At 35.0% G+C, this 24689-nt stretch overlaps 1 protein-coding gene across 4 annotated transcripts in view; it reads right to left on the reverse strand.

Annotated features, from left to right (window-relative positions):
- The window catches only part of UVRAG (UV radiation resistance associated), a 249482-nt gene that overhangs the window by 190528 nt on the left and 34265 nt on the right, over window positions 1-24689 (reverse strand). For all 4 annotated transcript variants that reach the window (XM_016161480.2, XM_036221513.1, XM_016161481.2 and 1 more), the window contains 2 exons: window positions 22602-22763; window positions 16368-16442 (listed from right to left, as the gene is read on the reverse strand). In XM_016161480.2, coding sequence (XP_016016966.2) covers window positions 16368-16442; window positions 22602-22763 — 237 coding nt within the window. The remainder of the gene's footprint in view (window positions 1-16367; window positions 16443-22601; window positions 22764-24689) is intronic.

Below are 24689 nucleotides of genomic sequence, written 5' to 3' on the forward strand. Positions count from 1 at the left end.
TAAAACAGCGTGGTACTAGCATAAAGACAGACATGTCGTTTGATGGACCAGAACTAAGAATCCATAAATTAACTCATACATCTATAGTCAATTGATTTTAGATAAAAGTGCCAAGACTATTCAATGGAAAAAGAATAGTGTTCAACAAATGATGCTGAAACAACTGGCTAGCCACACACAAAAGAATGAAGTTGGGTCCATCTCTAACACCATATACAAAACTTACCTCAAAATGGATCAAAGACTAATTTTAAAAGCTAAAATCATAAAACTATTAGAAGAAAACACACAGGGATACCTCTACATAACCATGGATTTGTCAATGGATTTTTAGATATGACACCAAAAGCACGAGCAACAATATTAAAAACACTTTATGCATTAAAAGACACTCTAAAGAAAGTGAAAAAACCACCCACAAAATGAAATGGGAGAAACATATTTGCAAATCATGTATCTGATAAAGGCCTCATATCCAGAATACCCAAAGAACTCTGACAATTCAAACAATAAGAAGGCAACCAATTAAAAAATGAGCAATGAACTTAAAGAGACATTTCTCCAAAAAAGATATAAAAATAGCCAATAAGAACATGAATAGATGCTAAACATCGTTGGTCACTATGAAAACCACGATGAGATACTACTTCATACCTACTAGAATAGGTGAATAGATAGATAGATAGACAGACAGATAGATAGATGATAGATAGATCGATCGATCGATCGATCGATCGATAGATAGAAAGAAAGAATTTTTAAAATTAGGGGAAAAAAGGAAAAAAGAAATGTTAATAAGGATGTGGAAAAATTAGAACCGTTGTATATTGCTGCTGGAATGTAAAATGGTCAGCCACAGTGGAAAAAGGTTTGACAATCCCTAAAATAGTTAAACAGAATTACCATATGACCCAGCAATTCCACTTTGAGGTATATACCCAAAAGAAGTGAAAACAGGTACTAAGACAAATATCTGCACACAAATGTTCATAGCAGCACTATTCATAATAGCCAAAAGGTAGAAACAATTCAAACATCCATCTATATACACGGATAAAGAAAATATGGCATATTCATACAATGGGCTATTATTCAGCCATGAAAAGAAATACTGATACATACTACACATGGATACGCCTAAAAAAACATTCTGCTAAGTGAAAGCAGCCAGATACAAAAGGTTAAATATTGTATGATTCTACTTACATGAAATATTCCGAACAGGTAAATCCATAGAGACAGAAGCAGACTGGTGTTTGCCAGGGAGTTGGAGAGGGCGAAATGGAGAGTGAATGTCTAACGGGTATGGGATATTCTTTTTGGATGATGAAAATGTTATGCAACTTGATAGAGGTGGTGATGGTTGCACAAAATTCTGAACATATCAATGGTTAATTTTATATTACATGAGTTCCTTTCGTTTCAGTAAAGATATAGCTATTAAATAATCTACATATCACGAGGGCAGATGAGGATATAGAGACAAGAGATTGTCTTTAAAAAACTACAAAATCCAAAATAATTAAAAACACTAGAAGTAGATTTAAGATTCTCAGGAGAAATGATTAATAACATTCCACTTAACTTTTCAAAAAGCTACCAAACATTTTTTTCCTATTAAAAACTCATCCACACCCACTAACACAACTAAAAGCAACATATTATAGCAGGGAAAGAGCATTCAAATGAAAGGTTTTAATCCACTCTCCCTCTCGTGGAAGTGAGGAAAATTACTTAACTCCTCTAGGCCTCAGTTTCTTTAACTATAAAATGAGATGAGACTACTACTAATAAAAAAATTTTTAAATGACAACAACAGACACAAGGGAAACATTTATGAGCATTTACAGCATGCCAAGCAGTGGTTTTCCATGTTAATATTAATACTTAAACGTTAATATGCTAAGGGTAGCGTATTACCCTGTGAAACAGATACTATTATTATCCCCACTTTAAAGGTGAGGAAACTGAGCCACAAAGAGGATTAAGTAGAAGAGCCACACAGTCTGGTTCCACAGCCCATGTTTTTAATGACCATGCTCTACTTGATCTCTAAGACCTTTTCCAGTTCTAAAATTCTGGGTCCATGTACATTTAAGGCAACTTACGGACATTATTAAATCCTTCTGCTTCAGCTGCCACTTAGCAATTATCATTCTTGAAATACGCTAAGAGCCTTGTTCTGAATGACATCTAACTTCACCAGATGTGCAATCCTGACAGACCTCTGATGAAAGATTATAATGGAAAGAAACGGCTCATTTGTATCTGGTTATCTCTGTGAGATACTGCCAAGAGCCAAAGAGCCCAGAGGAGATTTACACGTCACTCAAAATTCTTCTGAAGCCAGGCTTAACCATTCTTTTTCAAGGAAGGGAACAGGCACTGGTCTGGGTGAGTACCTATTAAACTGTTCAAAGAAGCAGATAATTTCACATATCCAATAGCAGGAGTAATTCTAGGCAGATGATCAGGTGTGTTTCCAGATCAGCAGTAAACAAACTTTCCTGGTCAATGGTCAGATAGTAAATATTTTAGGTCTTGCAAGCCCCATGTCATCTCTGCCACATATTCTTTGTTTTTTCCTTCACATTCTTTACACATGTAAAAATGATTCTCAGCTCTCAGGGCACACAAAAACACATGTGGAACTGTAGTTTGGTTCCCCCTAATGATCACTGGATGAGTCAACCTTTAAAACATGTTACTGTACATCTTGAGTCCTTCGCTGCCATAACCATCATAAGACTGTCCTTTATTAATACTACAAGTTATGCTGAAATAATCAAGTTGACAAGATAACTGATTATACAGCATAGTATTATACATATACTTACTCATTTCAGTGTTTACTAAACACTTAATACATAGAGGGTGTCAGGTGATTGCTACCATCCTTATAAAAGCATACAAGCCAGTTAAGTTTCCAAGTGAAGTCGAAATGCAAAGGTGGCATAAGAAAGGTCTTTTTAAAAAGCTACAGGAGTTCTAATGCAGTAAAGATTCCATCTAGTAGAAGCAGGAACATCAAAGTTTGCAAGGCGTGGCAGTATTTGAGATAGATTAAGAAGTACTGAAAAACTGAATGGCAGTGAAGGAAAGTCCCACACTGAACACCTTTAGCCAAAACATGACAGTGGGAAGACACAAACTGCATTCAGAAAAAATTAAATAGTGGTCCAATCTGCTCAGCTTCAGAGATGTGGAAATTACTTGGAACAGTGGGAGATAAGGTCGAATAAGTAGGTTGGGTGGGCCAGGGCACAGAAAGCCTTGAATGCCATGCTAAAAAGCAAAGACAACATTTGGTCAGTAAGAACTCATGAAAGATTTCTGACACTGTATGGTAAGGATGAGAATTACACATAAAGAAGGTTACTCTGGTAATGGCAACTACGATGAATTGGAAGATGCAGAAAGTCCAAATACCAATTTGGAGACTATTTTAAAAATTCCACACTAAAGGTAATGAGAGCTCAAACTATGAAAAAAGACAGACAGGGAAGGAGGGAGGGGGGCGGTGAGAAGGGTAAGAATGGGAAGGGGGTGTGATAAAAGCAGCTATAGAAACAAAAGTACTACATCGCTGACTGAATATAGGCTGATGAAGAGGAGTAAATCAGATTAGAGATTTGGACACATGAGCAGTTACTCTATATGACCCAAATGAAAGTATGCTTTAGGAAGATTAATCAGGCATTGGTGAAGACGACAGAATGGATACAAAAAGACTAGAGTCCATAGGCCCACTAGAAAACTAGTGCAGTAATCAGTCCTCTGGGGGTGCCCATCTGAGCTTGGATTATGGCAAAGGAGATGGAAAAGTAGTCATGGACATGAGTCATTTCAAAGAAGGAGTCAAAATTGTCTAGTGACTGAATAGAGTGGATAAAAGAAATCAATCAAACCTAACTACAAGATTTGAGGCCTGGATAAATGGGAAAATAGTTAATAAAAATGTGGAAAATTGGAAGGGAAAAGCAAGCCTGGAGAGAAAAAGAGTTCCATTAAAGTACAAATAATTTACAAATGACAGGTGTCTATGTAGAAATGGTCAGAAACTACTTAAACATAGAGAACTAGAATTCTGAGTAACAAGCTAAGCAACTGAAGACAACCATGTAGTGCATCGCAATAGAAGTTTTAATGATCTGCTGCTACAGAAGCTTCATTCACTCATTCGACAAATATTTATTAAAGTATTATATATGCCAGGTACAATGCTAAGTACTAAGGCTAAATTAGTGATGAAGACACACTATTTCTGCCCTAACACAGCTTACATTCTAATAAGAAAAAAAAGATGCGCAAATAGGCATTCAGAACATAATAGGATAAGGGTCAGTCCCAAGGAAAATGAAATGCAAGGTGCTCTAGGAGAATATCAGAGGGCTACCTAAACTGGACTTAGGGGATATTCACAGGAAATCATTCTATGAAAATAGGATCTAAGCTAAAACTGAGGTGGATAAATTTTAGCATAAGCAAGTATTATGGGTGAGATGCTTAGAAATCCGGAAGCCGTTCACAGCAAGGTCTTACAAGTCATTCATTAATTACTCTGAAATGATCAGCATGTAAGCAAGATAAATCTGGCTACAACATCGAGAACCTGAAAAGAAGTAGATATTTAGCAGGCACCATCAGCGGTGATTCAAAAATGTGATTCAAAAAAAGGGAGAGGAGGTTATCAGGATGACTTCCCTGTTCTAACTTAAGAAAGTGGATGGATAGCAGTACTATCATTCACTGAACTAAGGAACACAACAGAAAGACGGGGCTTTTTTGAAAGGGGGAGGAGAAATGAGCTCAGTTTGAGACTTGTAGAGTGTTGTGTTTCTGAAACAATCTGACACAAGTCTAGATATATGAAAATACAGACTGGAGAGGAAGGCTTGGGAGGGATCTCATACAACATGTTAACAAGAAGACAGAAAACCCAAGTAGAAGGCTAAGGACAACAAATTACAGGCTCCATCAAAAGCTTTTCCCAGCAAGTATGTCAGTGTTCTAGATGTTATTCTTAAAACTGTAAGTGAGCTTTGCAAGCATTCCTTCTTCTACTTAAGTATAATAAGAAATTACTATGGGCAAGAAAAAAGAAAGCCATGGCTCATTCTACTAGTTGAGCACATTTCAGATGCAATGTGTATACTTTTTAAAAATATAGTATTTATTTGTACAACTACTCCTAAAATAGCTACCTAATGAATCAATAGAGCCTGTGTTCCTATGTGTATATGTTCACTTGGACATTAATATACTTTTATGTGTTAGCCAAGTTAAAACTCAGAAAAATTGTCCAAGTATCTCTGTCAAGCACCTTCAAGCCTTGGACAACCTCCACCTCTGAGCTCTGACAAAGTCCAGATGCTGAGCTATTAAGGAAGGGAGGGGCAAGACTTCTTCTCAACACCGAATTGGAGGTGAATATGTATACTTCCCCAGATTTGGTCAAGGTTTGAGGCAACAGAGGATGTTTTCTTCTCCCTCAAAACAGTGCAAACCAATGAGAAATAAGAATAGTGTTATTAAGGAAAGGTATACAGATCCTAAAACTAAAATCAATTCCTTTTTTTTAAATTAAAGTCAACAGGAATGAATAGATTCTTGTTCATACTTCAGTCTTTCAAACAACCCTCAAAAAATAATCATAGTCACAAACGTCAGGTATAAAGTGGACTAAAAGTCATTAATGAAACTCCCTGATGAGAAGACTGAAAGTGACTCTGATAAAGTAGTCATCCTTTGAGTGAAAAGCATATTTTAGAATAGAGATAGGAAATATGTGATCCTAGTAGACTTCATCCACTCATAAAAAATATTTACTAAGCAAAATCTGTGCTAAATCCTGGGGCTAGAAAGTAAGACAGAACCTGAGTACTGAAAGAGCTTATACCCTAAGAGGGGAAAGATGCATATACAAATTACTATAACTGCTATAACTGCGAGAGAAGAGAGAAGTAAAAGAAGAAAAGGCAACAATGACATCATGTTAACTAGCATTAGTGAAGAGACTTTAGATAAAAGAAAGGATTCCCAGCTTTGCAGAAGAACAAACAGTTTAAACCAAAACTATAGGAAGTAAGGGAAAGTCAAGAATGCTTTCATCATGAATCTAAGAGAGAGTAGTAAAAAAAAAAAAAAAAAACCCAAAAAACTAGTTTTTAAAATTTTAAACAAAAAATTTTAAACTCTCTGAATCCCCTAGCTAGAATGAGTCTAGAACTCTGTTTCTATTTACTTTACAAAAATCTAAAATATTTATACAAAGAACCATGCTTAGCTTTGAATTTTCTAGTATTAAAATTTTAAAAAGCTCAAAAATTATGCTAAGAGAAGAGCCTCCAAATTCATAACAGGAAATGTGGCATTTTCCCAGATTATTCTCTGACTTCAATGAAGCGAGAGAATGAAGACCACACTGCAGCAGAAGGATTTATAAATATGAATTACAGGATAAAATGATTTTCCAAACATCTGTCAGAAGTTAATTTGATCCAAGAGAAGGGGGAAGAGAGACTTAGAGGGAAGCCAAATATAATGACTAATGTATAGAACTTTTGTGGATTTCAGTGGGTTGATGGCCACATGAGCATTACATGCCCACTCCGCAATAATAAATATCCAAAGTCTGTGCAGTACTTCACTTTATACTATTCAAAGCACTCTCTCATGTACTTTATCATTTTATTCTCACAATGCAAATAGTAGATATTTCTGATGAAATCTAAAGATAGAGACTTGGTACTTTGACATGCTATATGAATTTGGAAGAAATGTAGAGATGTCAAGGTCTCTGAATTAGTCAGACCTAGGTTTGAATCATAGATCTGCTACCTTATTAGTTATATAACCTTGGGTCAGTAGTTTAATGTTCTCTTCTAGGTATTTTACCTATAAAATGAGGATAACTACCTTGTGGAGCTGTTACACAGATTAAATAAAAACATGTAAAGTAGCTGGCATAGTGTCTGAGATAAAGTAGGTAGGTACTCAGAAAATGAAAATTAGCAATAGTAGTTTTCAAAAAAGCTTTATATCTACCTGGTGTAATACTGTAACTAGGATATCACACCAGCTCAAATAATTCAGAAACAAAGTTTTACCCAAGATGTAATCTGAGCTCAGATACCTAGATGTTTTATTATAAAACAGGCAGCTATTAAAAACTGTCCCTGAGGATTTATCTAGTCTTTGTTTCTTTTAATTTGTAAGGGGCTAGAGGAGGGGGGAAGGGGGCTGAATAGGATATGTGTAGAAATGAGCTATTTTTGTGATTTTTCCAATTTTTCCTTGAGACCTGGACAGAAATTATACCATAGCCCTTTCTCTGTTGTTAAAACATAGGCTATTTGGGACACTTAATCCCCACTTCTGAACATTCTGCTTGTGTACTAAGTGGAACCTGCTTTGGAAACAAGTTAGCATCCATTAATTTGACTAGCAAGAGGAAGTATCCATCTTTTTAATTTCTCCGTTCCATAAAGTTAACGAAATGGAAATCTCTTAACTTTATCCTGAAAATAAAAATACTAATAGTTGCCCACCTGAGTTGCTATAAGTTAAAGAGGATATCTTGAAGAGCTTTTAATCACAATAAAAGTTAATAAAGTTAAATGATAGAAGAAACCTCAAAAAGAAATTAAATGATTAAAAATAATCTATCCAGCACTTTTATACAGATGACATGGTATAATGAAGAAAGTGCTTATCTAGAAATAAAGAGATGTGTTCTGATCCTGGTTCTGCCACTAACTCCTCTTGATATCTTGGCCATTCATTTATTCCCCAGTACTGTATACCTATTAGATGCCTGCTTCTCCTCCTCCTCTTCCTACTACTACTATTACTGCTAAAACTACTACTAATATATGCTTTACCTTGTTCAGAGGGTGTCGTAAGGATGAAGTGAAATAATTTACAGACAAATCTTTAAAGGTAAAAGCTATAAAAGTAAATATGTAGTAATTTTATTCTATTATATATTACACATATATGATATTATTATAGCTATGTCTAAGTTATCATCTTTAGTATGAAACTGACTTGCCACGTCCACTTCAAGAGCTCAATAGGCTCCCTGAGCCTGAGTTTCTTCATTCATCCAATAAGGGCACTGGGCTAGATAACTCCAGTATTCCCTCCAATGTTAATCAGCTAATTAGAATATTCTTACTTTTGAGATAAGGAACCTAAAACTAAGAGAGGTTAAGTGATTTGCTCAAGAAATATACAGTCAGTACCAGAACAAAACTGGGATTAGAATTCAGGTTTTCTACTTTCCAAAAAGTAAGCCTTGAAAAATATAAAATGAGTTTTCATTTGTACTGGCTCTTAGACCGTGAAATTTGCTGTTGTCCCAAAATCTTAAATCTCAGCTTGACTACATACTTAAGAAGTTTTGGGGCAGCATTTGTGAAATTAATCACCAAATTGCTATTTCAATCTCTTGAGAATTTCATTCCAGAAAGATGTGATCCTTTTTTGTTGGATTCTACTCCTGCTAATTATTTTCCACTAAAATGAGAAAGCATTGCCATCTACTGGACTCTGAAGACACTGCTGCTACAGTTTTTAATCTGAGAAAGGAATTCTTACCAATCTAATGCTTTTTGTACTTTGCCAACAACACAAAACTTGGAGTTATTATAACTGTATGAGTTATATAAAAATAAAACTCCCAAAGTTGGGGCTGTGGTAAAATAGGGTGTGTGAGAGAAAAAGCATATCCCTTCAAGATTTTAATCTCAACTATTGCTATGATAGTCCAAAACATAGCAAGCATTCACCTGAATTCATTAGCAAATTTTTATTGAGCACGCACTACATGCCAGCCATTGTGCAAGGGAGACAACGCTGTCATAATAGTAAACATCCCTCTTATCATAGGGTTTAGAACTTAGTGAGTAGTAGTTTTCATTCATTATTGAACTCTACTCATGTGCTAGGCTTATAATATACATTAGCACCTTTAATTCTCAAAACAATATATGATGAGGTAGAAATTGTTATCTCCATTTACGGATGAAAAAACAAACTCAAAGATGACTTAATTTGTCCAATATCTCTCTTAGGTAAACAGCAGAAGTGCCTGGAAATAAACTCACATCTATCTGACTCCAAAACCTATGCACCAGGTAGCTGTCAGCATCCTCCCAGAAAGGAGAGTACTTGCAGAAAGAAAGTCGAGTAAAGATAATCTTACATGTCTATATTAAAGTCAAAATTCCTGAACTTGGACTTGAAAGGATTCCAGTTTATTGGATAAAAAGCTGTCCCAACAGCCTCTTATCCTCCCTGTTTCCCCAGCTGCCACCCTAGCAGATAAATCCACCCAGGAAACATCTCTTCTAGACACCTTGCCTTACTCATCAACCTCCATCTACCTCAACTTCAAGCTACAACAGTGTTCTTTCTGCTTCTCTACAATCCCCAAACATTTTTTTTTAAAAAAAACCTATTCCTAAGGTGTTCTTCAAATTATTTAAGGTTTGCTATAATTTACCTGTGTTACCTACAAGACACAAATAACTAATATCAAAAACAATTTTTCAAACTAAAGCCATTTATAAACTAGAGCTCTTCTGGAATAGATGTGTTTTATCTCAAATAATAATTTTTTATAGATAGATAATAGATAGATAGATAGACAGACAGACAGACAGATAATCTGCTCCAGTTATTAGCACAGAGCTCCTAAAACCCTCGTAATTCCTGGGTGTTAAGAGCCTAGGAGCATCTTTTGTTCTAATAATTGATCTTTGAGCCCAGTACCTGACACAGGGCTCCTGGAACCCTTGTAATTTCCTGGATGAAACGAGTGTCTTGTTCTAATGAGGCTGTTCTGTTGGGTGGCTCTTGGATGAGGAATGGTCACCAGGAAGACTAAGCCATGATTAGAAACTTGGAATTTTCAGCCCCACTTCTCATCCTCTAGAGAAGGAAGAGGGGCTGAAAATGGAGTTAATGATCGATCATGCCGACATGATGAAGCCTCCTTCAGATTCCAAAAATACAAGGTTCAGGTTGGCCAACACACACACTGGGACGGTGTCATACCCAACTTGATAGGGACAGAAGTTCCTGCTCTTGGGATCCTCCCAGACCTTGCCCTATGTCTCTTCCATCTGGCTGTTCATCTATATCCTTTATGAAATCCTTTAATAAACTGGTAAATGTGTTTCCATGAGTTCTGTAAGCGATTCTAGCAAATTAATCAAACCCAAGGAGGGGGTCGTTGGAACCTTGGATCTACAGCTGTTTGGTCAGAAGAACAGGTGACAAACTTGGGATTGCAGCTGGCATCTGAAGTGGCGATAGGGCAGGCAGCCTGTGGGACTACACCCTTAACCTCTGTCATCTGACACTATCTCCAAGTAGACAGTGTTAAAATTGAACTACATTGTAGGGCACCCAGCAAGTGTCACATAGAATTGCTTGTTGGCGTGGGGGTAAACCTTGACATATTCGGTGACCAGAAACATTGGGAGTGAAGTGTGAGTAGTAAAGGAGACATATAAGAAAGAGAAATACAGTAGGGAAGAACTGGGTTTTTCCCTACAACAATGCATTGTTTTTTTCATATTAGTTCCTAGTTTAATAACAGGCACATAATAGATACATGATATTTATTGATAGGAAAAAAAAATATGAATCACTTTTACAACTAAAGATAAGTTTTCATCATCATTTATTCAATTATCTCTTTGCACTGCTGTTAAATACTTGAGTTCCACATTTGTATGCCAAATAAATAAAATTTTACTACATAAAATTAACAACATGTCACTCTCTAATGATGCCAGCAGAGGTTACTGAACAAAGGATTGAAACCCACGGTGTACATTTTAATCAAAGACGTTCAAATGTATTAGTTTCTAAACACACTCCTGGTAGTGAAACTGAACATCCACTGTATTATATAGTTGAGACATTTACTAGGTTCCTAAAAACTCAACAGTTTTATGAAGTGAGTAAAGACATTTTGGAAAACAGATAAAGAGTCAAAAGTTCTGAGCAAATAAATAATTCTAGCTTTTAGAGCCATAATGGCTGAAGGCACTTTAAGTAATATGGACAGAGAGAAGATTAATAGCAAATAATCACCAGAAATATTAAAAGTGTTTCTGATTATAGCTAATGTAAAAAAAAAAAAAAAGAACTCAACAAAAATTTTAGTCACTACTTTAAAAGTTGCTTCGAAACATCTTTCCTTACTGCTTCACAAGTGTATAGAACACGTATTCTTAAAACACAGTCCTATTCTCAAAGCCTGGCTGCTTCAGCATTTTTTAAATCCTTCATGAAGTATTTGAAACACAGACATGATATCCATTCGCAATTATTGTAATTATGAATATGTTTGGACTTATTTCTACCACGATATTTCTACTACGAGTTTTTGTTTACCATTTGTTTTCATTTCTGTTCTCCTTTTCTGTCTCCTATCAAGTTGACAGGGTTCTCTGCTCTTTATATTCCCTTTCCTTCCTCTAATTAAAAATCTGTATCCTGTTTCTAGTCATTACTAGCTATCTTTAATTTTTAACATGCACATTTAACCACAAATTTTTCTAAGCAATTCTAAAGTTAGTTAGTATCTCTATCCTCCTAAACAAATCAGTGACCTCAATGAATATTTAAACTTCTTAAATGCCCTTCCTCATCTTATTATTGTTATCTAGAGTAATGCTTCTCAAACTCTCTGTGGGGAAGAAATACCAGTTGTTTTTCCTTCAATGCCTTGTGAACTGATTTTTTTTGTAAAATATAGTAAAAAGGCACATTTCAAACTGCTATAAAAATTTTGAAACATTTACTCTCACTTTTTATACTAGGCTCACCATAGACTAGTGATAGACAGTTCTTGGACTAGTTCTTGTCTGCAGACTCCACTTTGAATAACAATGGTCTAGTTTGTTTTACACTAAAATATACACACTTACTATATTAGTTTTTGTTTGCTTACTAGTTTACAGTTCACTAACATTTTAACCATTTTTATGCACCTTGCTGTAAACTTGCTGTAACTACCCAGATCATCATTTGTGATCACTTCTCTATCTGTATCATTCGGTATAGTAAAAATCAAGGGTCTGTGGATAGTAAACTCTCAATTTCTGTGCATTTAAAATTGTCTATCTGCCACTCAACTGACAGTTTTCTAGAAATAGAATTATACATTAATAGTTAACAGCACTTTGAAGATATATTTCTTCTGGCATCTCTTGTTTGTGATGATGTTAGGTAGCTAATCAGACATGCATGACAGGGAGAACAAAGGAATAAGGGGAAAGCCTAAAGACTGCCCAAAGAATACCCCAATGGTAGTAGAATTCTAGGTACACACATGCGCAATAGGCAAAGTTCTATAGCAACCAGATGTCAATCAAAATGACCTGAGACTTGCCTTTGGAACCATCCCATCATAGCCCAAATATAAGGCAAACATTCATGCTTCTGGGCCCTCCTTTTTGCCCTTCTGGGTTCTCTTTTTTGTGGCCTTTGTGTTGGTTAGAGCACTGGGACCATGTGCCTCCTTGGGGCATTCTTTGTCTTTCTAAAATATACTTTTAATAAAACTATTAAATCTCAATGACCAGTGATTCTTCACTGCCTTCATTTGAGGAAGAACCTAGGGAAAATGCTAACTACACTTTTGCACCGCTGTAGTTATCCCTCGCCCTCCCCGCTACCGTTGGGGCTACACCAAACTCCGATGCACCCCAACAGTCACATGAGAAGCTGGCTGTCTGCCTAATTCATGTAATATTTCCTTTCCACTAGCTTTTAAGATTGTCCCTTTTTAAATTATACTTAAAGATCTGCAGTTTCTCTAAGATGTCTTATAGAGCGCTCTAGCTAAGTTTTTAGTGCTCATCAGACATTCATTTGCCCAGAGGGGCAAATCTTTCACCCAAAGCTTCTGTTTCTGCCCACTTCTTTGTGTTCCTATTCCATTTGCTTCAAAGATGTTTATATCTTGCTTTTTGTTTCTTTGTATTTGCAAGGTAGGCCCTCTTTAAATTTCTCTGATTTCAACAATCATTGCTTTTTCTCTGGTGCAGCAAAGGGTCTCAAAGTGTGCACTTACAATGCCATCCTGACTGGAAACTCTGCTTTCTTATAAAAAAAAGGAGGGGAGGGGGCTTTATGTCAGGTGTTTATTTGAAAGCTGGTACAAGGGGCAAGATAAGTGAGACTTACAAATAACAAAACGCATTAACTGAAGGACTATACAATAAAATGTACCACTTATGACAATTATATTCAATAAATATTGACCATTTCGTCTTGAATCTCAGCTCTGCTATTGAGTAGCTATGTAATCTTGGGGAAGTGACTAACTTCTCTGTGCCAGCTTCCTCTTCTATACAGGAACAATTGTGAGGTTTAAATAAGGTAAAACGTGTAAAGCACTTAGAATAGTGCCTGACACATAAGTTTCCAGAAAAACTTCCTACTCCATTTCCCAGAGGAGAGGGTCTAAAAAGAACATTTCCGGTTTCTCTGTATCCTTCACTCACTCCCCTCCCCAGAACAAGCAAATACCTTATCTGATTGTTGAGCTTGGAAGATGAAACTTAGCTTGACTGCCTCAGTTCTTTCTGCTCCTCTCCCATTCAGGAGCAGCCTGTCTAAAACACATATAAATTCTGTTTTGGGCGTGGAGGATCAGGCTTTGTCCCTGCAAGGGGAAGATCCCAGTTTTGCTTGTTTATTTTGTTGTTGTTGGTAGTGGTTTTTGAGTTTTGGGGTTTGTTTGTTTTGCGGGGAGAGCAGTTCAATGTGGAAGGAAGTATATATAAGTTCTTTTAGTTGCGGAATTTAAGCCACATTTGCCAATTAGTTTTATCAGTAATAAAGCCAATATTCTGATCTCTATTTGTCTATCATCTGTCTTACTTCTAAACTTGTTCCAAATTCAGGAGGAAACAGAAGGGGTAAATTATTGGCCTACCCAAAACTTCAACCACTATTATATTTGGCTATAGGATTCTTAGGGAGATTAAATATAATAATAGATATAAACTTCTTAAAATAGTATTTGATACACGGTAACATTCAATAGGTACTAGCCACTAATGTTATCACTCCTATGGGCCAGACATGGTACTGTATGGTTCCCAGTTGCAGGAGAAACTTAATCAATGGTTAACCCTGTAAATGAGATATTACAAACAACACCAGTAGCATTCCCACAATTCTCTCATCAAATCAAACATTTTGAAAAAGCAAATACCATATCTTGAGAACTGTGAAAGGTACTAGAAATTCAAAATTACATACAGAAATCTGTCCTTAAACGCTTACAGACTAGAAAGGAAGAAAGAGTTATGAGAGTTATGTAAAAGGTATATATAAGGTGTTGATATACCTTTAGGATCTCAGGAGATGAGGACTTTAAAATAAAGGGAGAAAAAAGCTTATCAGAGCTTGAGCTGAGTTTTGAAGAAGTCAAACAAGATCTTAGCTTCCATTATGCCAAATCCAATGAGTAATTTTCAGTTTTCATCTTATTTGACCACTCTTTCCCCTCAAAAACAAAACAGGACAAAACAAAACAAAAACTCTTTCTTTGGCCTCTGGGTGTTTATAAGAGACTTCACTCTCTTTTCCTTATTTATCTTTCACCACTCCTTCTCAGTTACCTTTTCCAATGGCTCCTCTTCTATTTGGACTTAAAGTTAGAAGTCATCAAAAATTGGTTACTAGGCCCCTTTTTTCTCACTGTGTGGCCTGTTCTTAATCTAACTTATCTGTACTCATGACTTCAATGACTATTTGCCATGAGCCCCATACTTATATCACTAACTCATTTTTCTCCTCTAAACTCTGGACTCATATATCCAAATGCCTGACATCTACACATGGATATCTCAAAGGCATCTCAAAGTCCACAGTCGAATTTCAACTCATGATCTGCCTCCACCACAAACCTAGTCACCTTCAAGCACCCCTTAGTTTTCTCAGTGTTTAGAACCTTTATCCACTCAGTTACTTCACCCAAGCCGGAAACCCAAAAGTCATCCCTAACACTTCCTTTTTCTTTATACCTTTAATTCAAACCGTATCAAGTCCTAATGATTTTACCTCCTAAAACTTTCTCATATCCATCTTCTCTCTATTCTACTATAACCCTATGTTCCAAAGTCCCAGCACCTCTTAGCTGATATACTGCAAGATCCTCCTTACTATCTTCCCACATATATTGTCAGTACCTACTACAGCAAGTGAAATTACTAAATCACAAATATGTAACACTACCAGGCTAAAAATTCTTCAACACGCTCCTCTGCTATTAAGATGAAATCCCATAAAAGGTTATGTATGATGTGGTCCTTCCCTACCTCCCCAGCCTCATCTGTATCACTCCCCCTCATCACTCTGACCTTCCTTCAGTCCCTAAAACTTACCATGTCCCCTTCCACTACATGGCTTTCCAACATGTTACCTTTCTCTGCCTGGAATGTGCTCTTTACTCAGCCCCGACTCCCTCTACATAGTTCATTTCCTCTCATCCTCTGGACTGTAACATTAAAAATCAAGTCCCCAAGGTGACCTAGAGTAGGTGAGGTCCTAACTACATGCTTTTATAGCACTTACCACCATTTGTATTTATATATTTATCTGTTAAGTTCCTTTATCAGTGTTTGTCTCTTTCATACACTCCATGGCAATAGGAAAATATCCATTTGCTCGCCATTGTACCCTTAGCACTTAGAGCACAGTAGCTGACATTCAGCAGGTGCTCAATAAAAAGCTGTTGAATGAATGGAGCATTCTAGCAACAGCGTTTAAGACAATCAAGAATTATGAAGCAACCTGATCACTAAAAACAAATAATGTAAAGCACTTACCCCATTGGTTAGTGGTTATTATGAAATGGGATAAAGAACATGAATCACCTGGCATAGGACCACGGACATTAGATATTTAGTAAATATGGATTCTCTTCCCTCTCCTTTCTCTAATAGCCTTTAGATATAAAGATAGTACTGACTATGACATTACTTGACTCATAGTTTCTTAAATGTACTGAAAGTTGTAAAAGCTTTCCGAAACATTTAATAAAACTGTTTTGTATTTAATCAAAAGTCACCATTCCTTCTTAACCCCCAAAGAATTATGCAGAATAAGAAAAATCAGTTCAGATATTATTTTAGGAAAATGAAGACAATCTGGATTTAGAAAAAATGAATTGGGGTGGTCACAAAATAAAGGCATTCATCCTAAGCCACACTAAAGAACAAACTTACGATGATACTTTAAAAACATGATTCTGTTTACACAGTGCTTTTTACCCTATAACTCAAGTTACACCTGCGCTAAATAAACTTATAACACTAGAAAAATCCTCTTACCTTCTGTTCAAATGGAGCACCATAGTAGCCATCATTCAACCCAAAAATTATTTCATTTTGGTTGCGGGCATGAATCTAAGAGAGGAGGAAAACATACTATTAGTTCTTCTCATTCCAATCAAGTTTTAATATGATCAAAGAGCAACAGTTATGACAGAACACGTCAGTGCTAAAAAATAGGCTGCTGTATCTGACAAGTCAGCAGAACACAAATCACCAGACCAGGTAATCAACTCAGAGTTTCCTGCTTTAGTCAAAGACCTCACATGAGATCAGGCACCATTATTCACACATATTTTCCACAAATACTTCTTGAGGTTTTTATGGAAAGGCTATTCCTGAAGTACAGGAGATTCAGAGGCGTATCATACAGTCTCTTATCTCAAAGAAAACACAATCCAGTACTTTTAAATATATAAAGTCCTAGAAAAAAATAAAAGATTAATATTCTCTATTTTCAAAGAGACAGCTTAAAGATAATATCTAATCCCTAAAGTCTTTAAATGTCTACTTGATTAAGGTTTGCATACCACTGTCTTTCAAATGTAACTGATTTGAGCTTCAGTCAGTGCCTCCTAAAATTAAACTTCACCTAATAAGTGGACAGATTAAATCTTTAAAACTGAAGAACTGAGATAAAAAAAAATAACTCAAAATAGTATAAAGTATCCAATTGTGAAAAGTGAAAATAGATTTAGGTGCTTGATCAGAAAGAGTTGTGGCTGAAAAAATTTTTTAATTGCTTTTGCGGTGAAGAACTAAGTGAGGGTTCAAGAGGGGAAAGACAAGGATTACCAGAATAGAATATGCGATCCCTTCTTTCTCTTTCTACAGACAGAATAGCCAAAGCCAGCAGCAGAAAATTCCTGTGAACACTCTTCTGACTTCCATATCTCCTACCTCTATTACTAAAGCAAAATTAGTCACATGTTCCCTGTTTCCCTACAATTACCTACTTAACTGAATACACTACCACCAAAATATGAGTCTGAAATAATAAATTTATAATGAAAACTATAAATCAATCTCAAGAAGTACTTCCTTTTATGAGAGAAAAGAAAAGTATTAAGAAATCAGTTTAAAGATTAGAATGGACCTAAAATTTTAGAAACATAAAATATTTTAATACACATATATTTAGGCAGATAAAAGACTGCTTTATAAAATCTTCCGAATTGTCCACAAAGAATGCGTACTACTTTTAAAATTAGAAGAAAATATACCATTAAACTAGTGGTTGGTGGGGGACACTACCAACAGGAGTAAATTTAATATGAAGTAAATTTAAGCAATAGCCTAAAACTAGGTTTTCAAACCCTTCTGTCTCTCTGTCATCAAAATCTAAGTCAGGACCAGTTTAGTTCATGACTTCTGGGGAAAACATCCTGATTAACTCTATTATCTCTAAAGGCTATTCAGGAAACTGTGTTTTATTTGTAGCTCTGGCACAAACAAGTATGTGACTTTGGACAAGTTGCATCATCACTCTGGGTCCCAGTTTCCTCAAGTAAAAATGAATGGGTTAGACTATGCTTTGTAATGTCATACTTCTGTGTCTATTCCCATCTTTTCTCCAGCTAATTCCAAGTATCACTCGAAATTCACGTAGGACTATCAACCAACTTAATCTAATTGACATTTGTAAAATATTCCATTCAATGACAGCAGAATACATATCACATGTACATGAAACATTCACCAAGACAGACCATATATTCTGGGCCATAAAATAAATCTCAAAAAAGTTAAAAGGACTGAAATTTATTTTCTGTAAACTCAACAGAATTAAAGTAGAAATCAACAAAAGAAGGATATCTGGAAAATCCGCAAATGTTTGAAAATTAAACAACATACTTCTAAATAACCCTTGGGTCAAGAAGAAATAAAAGGAAATTAAAAAATATTTTTAATTGAATGAAAAGTGAAAATACAATATCAAATTGCGGGTCACAACAAAAGCAACACTTAGAGGAGAATTTATTAAATGTTATTTTAGCCAAGAGAAGTCTTAAATCAGTAATCCAGGATCCCACATGAAGAAACCAGCAAAGAAGAACAAATTAAACCTAAAGAAAGCAAAAGGAAAAAAGTATTAAAGATAAAAGCAGAAATCAAAAACTGTGAAACAGTAACAAAAAAGATATTCAATGAGACCAAACACTAGTTCTTTGAAAAGCTAATAAAATTAGTAAATCTCTAGTCGAGTGATCAGGGAAAAGAGAAGACATAAATTACTAATAGCAAAGAGGAAAGTGAAAAGAATCATTATATAGTCTACATACATTAAAAGGAGTGGAGAGAAAGGAGGTAGACGGAGGGGGAAATTTTTTAAATCATTTCTTCAATTAAAAAAATAAATTTAAAAAAGGATATGGGAATATTACAGATATTTTTATAGCAATAAATTTGAAATCTTAGGTGAAATTGACAAATTCTTTGGAAGACAATCTTTCAACGCTCGCTTACAAAAACATAGATAACCTGAATAACCCCATATCTAATCAAGTAATTTAAGTCATACTTCTAAAACATCCTACAAAGAAATTCTATAACCCAGATGGCTTCACTAAAAAATTCTGTCAAACATTTGTGAAATAAAGAACAACTCTACACAAATTCACCACAAAAATAGAAGAGTAGACACTTCCCAATCCATTTTATGAGACCAGCATTAATCTGATACTAAACCATACAAGGACATTCCAAGAAAAAATAGATCAATATCCCTCATGGACATAAATGAAAAAAGCCTTAATGAAATATTAGCAAATCAAATCTACTAAAAATGAAGAAAACTTCTGAACCTATAAAGTGTCTACAAAATTTACAGCTAATATACTTAATAAAGAAAGACGATACTTTCCGCAATATCAACAACAAAACAGGGATGGCCACTCTACTCATTTCTATTTAATACTATACTGAGATCTTAACTAGTGAAATAAGATAAGAAAAAGAAAGACATACACATTAAAAAGGAAGACTAAACTGTCTGTATTCACAGACAACAAACATACTGCCTACACAGCAATGTATAAAAAAAATACACACACCAAACAATTACTAGATAGAAGGTGTTCACAAATGGAGATATCATGTCTGTAGATTAAAAAAATACTCAGTATTGCTAAGATGTCAGTTCCCTCATGTTTTCTTAGATTCAAGACCTATCGAAATCCCAGTAGGATTTTGGTAGAAATTGACAAACTAATTTTAAAGTGTATATGTAAAGGTAAAATATCCAGAAGAGCCAGAACAACTCTGAAAAGAGAACAAAGTTGGAAGATTCACATTACCTGAATTCAAAACTATATAAAACTTCAGTAATCAAGATACTATGATACTGGCACAGAGACAGATGTGTAGATCAGTGAGATAGAATAGAGTCCATAAATAAATCTACACAAATGATTTTCAACAACAGATTTTCAACAAAAGCAAGGTAATTCAATAGAGGAAATAACAGCCTTTACAACAGAGTACAGGAATGAATGTTCATCCATCTGTAAAACAATAAACCTTGCACTTCATATCAAAGTTAATTCAAAATGGATCATAGACATAAACCTAAAACAAAAAAAGTTCTAGAAGAAAACTTTGTAGGAGGAAGTTTGGATTAGGCAAAGATATCTTGAAGACACAAAAGAAAAAAAGAAACAAAAGAAACAAACTGATATAGTGTACTTCAACATTTGAAAACTTCCATTTTTTGAATGGCACTTAAGAAAATGAAATGACCAGCCACAGATTGGCAGAAAATATTTCGAAAATACATATCTTATAAAGGATTGACTCATATTCAGAATACATACAGAAATTTTATAACTCAATAATGAGAATTCAAACAACGAAATTAAAAATGGGCAAAAGATCTGCATAAATATTTCACGAGAGAGAGAGCAAGAACGAGAGAGGCTGATGGCAAATAGTTTCTTGATGCTCAACATCATTTTTCATCATTATGAAAATTCAAATTAAATTCTCAATGAGATACCACTTCAAACCCATTAGAATGCAGAATGGTAGTCATTTTGGAAAATGGTATAGCTGTTTTTTTATAAATTTCAACATACATTTAACATTAGGCCTAGAAATTCTATTCCGGGGCATTTTCTCAAGAGAAATGACAACATATGTCAACACAAAGACCTATATTTAAATATTTATAGCAGCTTTTTTCATTTTGTGGTAGTTACTCAACTTTATATGTTTTTCAAACCCATTGAACTGTTCATTTTAAAAGAGTGAACTATATTGTATGTAAATTATACCTCAATGAACCTAACTTGTAAGAAACATTTCATTCCAAAGTCAGCCTTTCATGACTCTATCGAGGCTTATCTAAATACCTCTTTCGTGAACTCCCATAGCTCTCTAGGTCGGAATTCATCAATCATCAGTTTACAGGACCTAGGAATCATAACTTACTCATCACTGGATCCTTAACATTAAGAACAATGCCTGGTAAAAAGAGGATCAATAACCTCAATATTTCTGGCTATTATGCTGATACATCTTAGTCTTGCTTTCCTCTAAAAATCTGTAATTCTATTTTATCTGATTTTCTAATAGTATGTTACTTGTTATACCTATTTAATACATAGGTGAGTTTTAACTTTCTACGATGATAAGTTTCTAACTGGCTTTAAAAACAAGTTTTCTTTCTCTTGATCTCTGTTATATTGACATAATCAACTTTGTAAGAAGACACCTGAATGTTGACTCTGAAATTAGGTCAGGTTAGACATAAGCACAGTTGGGTACTTTAAGACTATCTAAGGAAATCCACCTAAGGAATGTGTGAGTTGAAAAGCACGATGACCATTTTCTCTGGCCAAAGACTCTCCTATAAGCCTGCTGCCCTGCAACTCTAATGTTTAGCAGTATCTTCCACAAAATGTAGGTACTCTCAAAAGAAAAATAAATAAGTTCTTAATATCATGGTCTACCCACAGAGAGCCAACACAGTATGTGGGGAGACAAAGAGGGTAAATGCTTCAGTATAGACTCCAGCTGACCAGCTTAAAGGCAACACATGCCTGGTCCTGAAAGAGAAGAGGAAGGCCTAAGCCAGAAGTCTTTATTTTAGAAGTTTTAATTAAGACCATCCCTAAAACAAAGTAAAAATACAAAAATAAAAAGATTAAGAATTTGTAGCAGGCTAGAATTTAGCTAAGGAAAATGTCTATTGTATGCATTGTTCTAGTAACCACAGAAGAACACAAAGTATGGTGAGTAAAATAAGGGCAGAGATTTTTTTTTTTTTAAAACCTCTTCCCTCCAAAAAATATGTAGAATTGTTTCCATAAAAGAAACATACCAGAAAGTATGTGACTAACATTTTAGGGTTACTCTTAACAATTAGTCTCACAGGTATCACAAAGTATAAATGGCATTCACTCCATGGTGGAGTGGGTGGTTACCAAGGACCAGTGTGTTGTACCAATGTGGTATAGCACAAAGAGAAAGAATTTTTAAATCAGCCAAGTCTGGATTTAAATCCTAGATCTACCTAGCACTGTGAGCTTGAGCAGTTTCTTAAATTCCCTGAAGTTCAATTTTCCCATCTGGAAAATAAGGGCAATTACTATTGACCTTAACAAGGTTGCTATAAACATTAATTGTTAATAACCTATGTCAAGAGATGGCAAATAAGTGTACTTTCATATGCAGTTCTGATGTATTACTAGTTGCATCCTGAAACACCGTATTAGAAAGGATTATGGAGCTACTTCTGAGCTCAGCTAGATGAGTGCATGATCACTTAGCTACATCACTCATGGTTGATGGGTAGCAATATATAAGCCAGGCATTTGTCATGTCCATGCTCAATAAACAGTGGCTCTTCTTTATTTCTAGAATAACCCGGCTCTGCTGGTCATAAGAGAAGGTATTTAATAATATGTTCCTTGTTCCTTATTTTCAACTTAATTTTCAAATTCTAGAGGGCAATGTCCAATAACACAGAAGAAGCCTTGTGCTATATAAGAAAGCATATTCTTTCCTACTAAAAAAAATCATTTTAAATTAGCAAGTTAGGGTTTTTCTTCATAAATTTCCTCAGTTAAAGGTTATTTTTTAAACTTGGTAACAACTCAAATTTCTACAATTAAGTAAACAATCATAAAAGGTCTCTCTTTATAATAGGAAATGTAGAATCAGAAGAATCGACAGAAAGGTTAGAGAGGTTAATGTAGAGAAGACAACTACTCAAAACTTCAGCCTAAAAATTACCTGCTGACCCAAGTATTTCAGCCCATCCAAACAGACTTTCCACTCAATCATCAGCTGGTAGACATCCTCCTTTCCTCCCCATATCTTCACCACGAAACAGGACACAGATGTATCAAGACGGTCTGGCATTATTCCAAAATCGAGACTCCGCCACGTTGGATTCTGTTGATAGAAAAGAAAACATGCCTTAGGATGACTCTAACTTGTTTGCAATTAGGTTTTGTAAATCATTTTGTTTTTAAATACTAAAGACCTCGAAAATATTTTAAATTGCAAACTTAAGTGAACCAAGAAGACATTCCAATTAACACACCAGGGGTGGTACTGGCATTTTTAAAATTTCTCTGCTTATTTATTATAGCCACTAAAAGGAGCATATGTTCTAATTATTAATACAGCTTCACATAGTAATGCATTTATTTATTCAATACCTAATAAACCAGAGACATTAAAGTTGAATTACACACCATCAGTAATTATTCTATGCTAAACATATCTGAGAAGAAACCATCACTCTGACATATAACTTACAGATACATGTCTACCATCTAACCTGTCAAAGGTGAACTATTCTTGTTATTTAATGCAACAGACATTTATTGGCCTTCTCTGGGTAGTGTTGTACTAAGGACATTAGAAAATAGAAAAATGAATTAGGTTGGGGGTCCTTGTCCGAAAGATGCTCCTAATTTTGTGTGATCTAATTATATCCCTTCCAAACCTTACTCTCATACTATCTAGCCTTGACTACTATCTCCTACCTTCATAGGTCACTTCCTTTGCTGTTGATCTTCAATTGTCTTGCTCCTGCCTTTGGCATACTTAATCTATTAAAATTTCAAACCACCCCTCCTCACTCTACTGCAGCCACACAAACTTCTTAGCCAAAGTACACTCCTTGAAAACTTCAAGTATATCCCTGCCTTTGTACTTTTGTGCTTATTGTCCTGGAACAGTCTTCCCCCACATACAGACATCATTTGTTCACTCACTTCTCTCAGGTCTGCTCAAATATCTTCTATGTGATTACCATAGAAAAAAAAAAGCAACCACTGGGCCAGATACTCCCTTTTTCTGTTTTATTTTACTCCATTATATTTATTACCATAGAACATGTTCAAATTTATCAATTTTAACACATATTTTTCTTCACATTGTAAGATGAATTCAGATTTAAGAAATGTTAAAATCAGTAAGATCCTACAATCTTTGACCACCAGGTGGCAGTCATCAGGTATCTCTACATGCACAACCTTAAAAATAGCAGTAGTTAATATCAATTCTTTTAAGTTAAGCACAGTGTTGGTACTGCATGTGCTGAGTTTAACTGTCATTTAAAATATCTCTATTGATTTACAATAAAACAAAAAAAGTCCTGTATATAATACCTATAAAAATTTAATTCAAAAGATAAAGAAATAGAAAAGTATTTACAAAAATGTGGAGTAACCACCTCAGGCAAGGGAAACGAAAGAAAAAAAAAATAAACGAATGGGATTACATCAAACTAAAAAGGTTTTGCACAGTAAAGGAAACCATCAACAAAATGAAAAAAGACAACAAACATACTGAATAGAAGAAGATATTCACTTATGATACATTAGATAAAGGGCTAATATCCAAAATATATAAAGAACTCATGTGACTCAACAATTATCAAAAAAACCAATTAAAAAATGAGCAGAAGACCTGAATAGAGATTTCACCAAAATATATATATATATATATATATATATATATATATATATATATATATATATAAAGATGCAAAGATGCTCAAGGTCACTAATCATCAGAGAAATGCAAATTTCTCTGTCAGAATGGATATCATCAATAAATCAAAGAACAACAGTGTTGGTGAGGATGTGAAGGAAAGGGAACCCTCATACACTGTTGGTGAGATTGCAAATTCGTACAGCCATCATGGAAAACAGTCTGGAGGTTCCTCAAAGAATTAAAATGGATCTATCTACCTTTTGTCCCGACCCAGTAATTGCACTTCTGGGTATTTATCCAAAGAAAACCAAAATAATAATTTGTAAAGGTCTATACATCCCTGTGTTCATGGCAGCACTACTTACAATAGCC

Source organism: Rousettus aegyptiacus, unplaced genomic scaffold (assembly GCF_014176215.1).
Source record: "Rousettus aegyptiacus isolate mRouAeg1 unplaced genomic scaffold, mRouAeg1.p scaffold_m13_p_5, whole genome shotgun sequence".
Taxonomy (NCBI): Eukaryota; Metazoa; Chordata; class Mammalia; order Chiroptera; family Pteropodidae; genus Rousettus; species Rousettus aegyptiacus.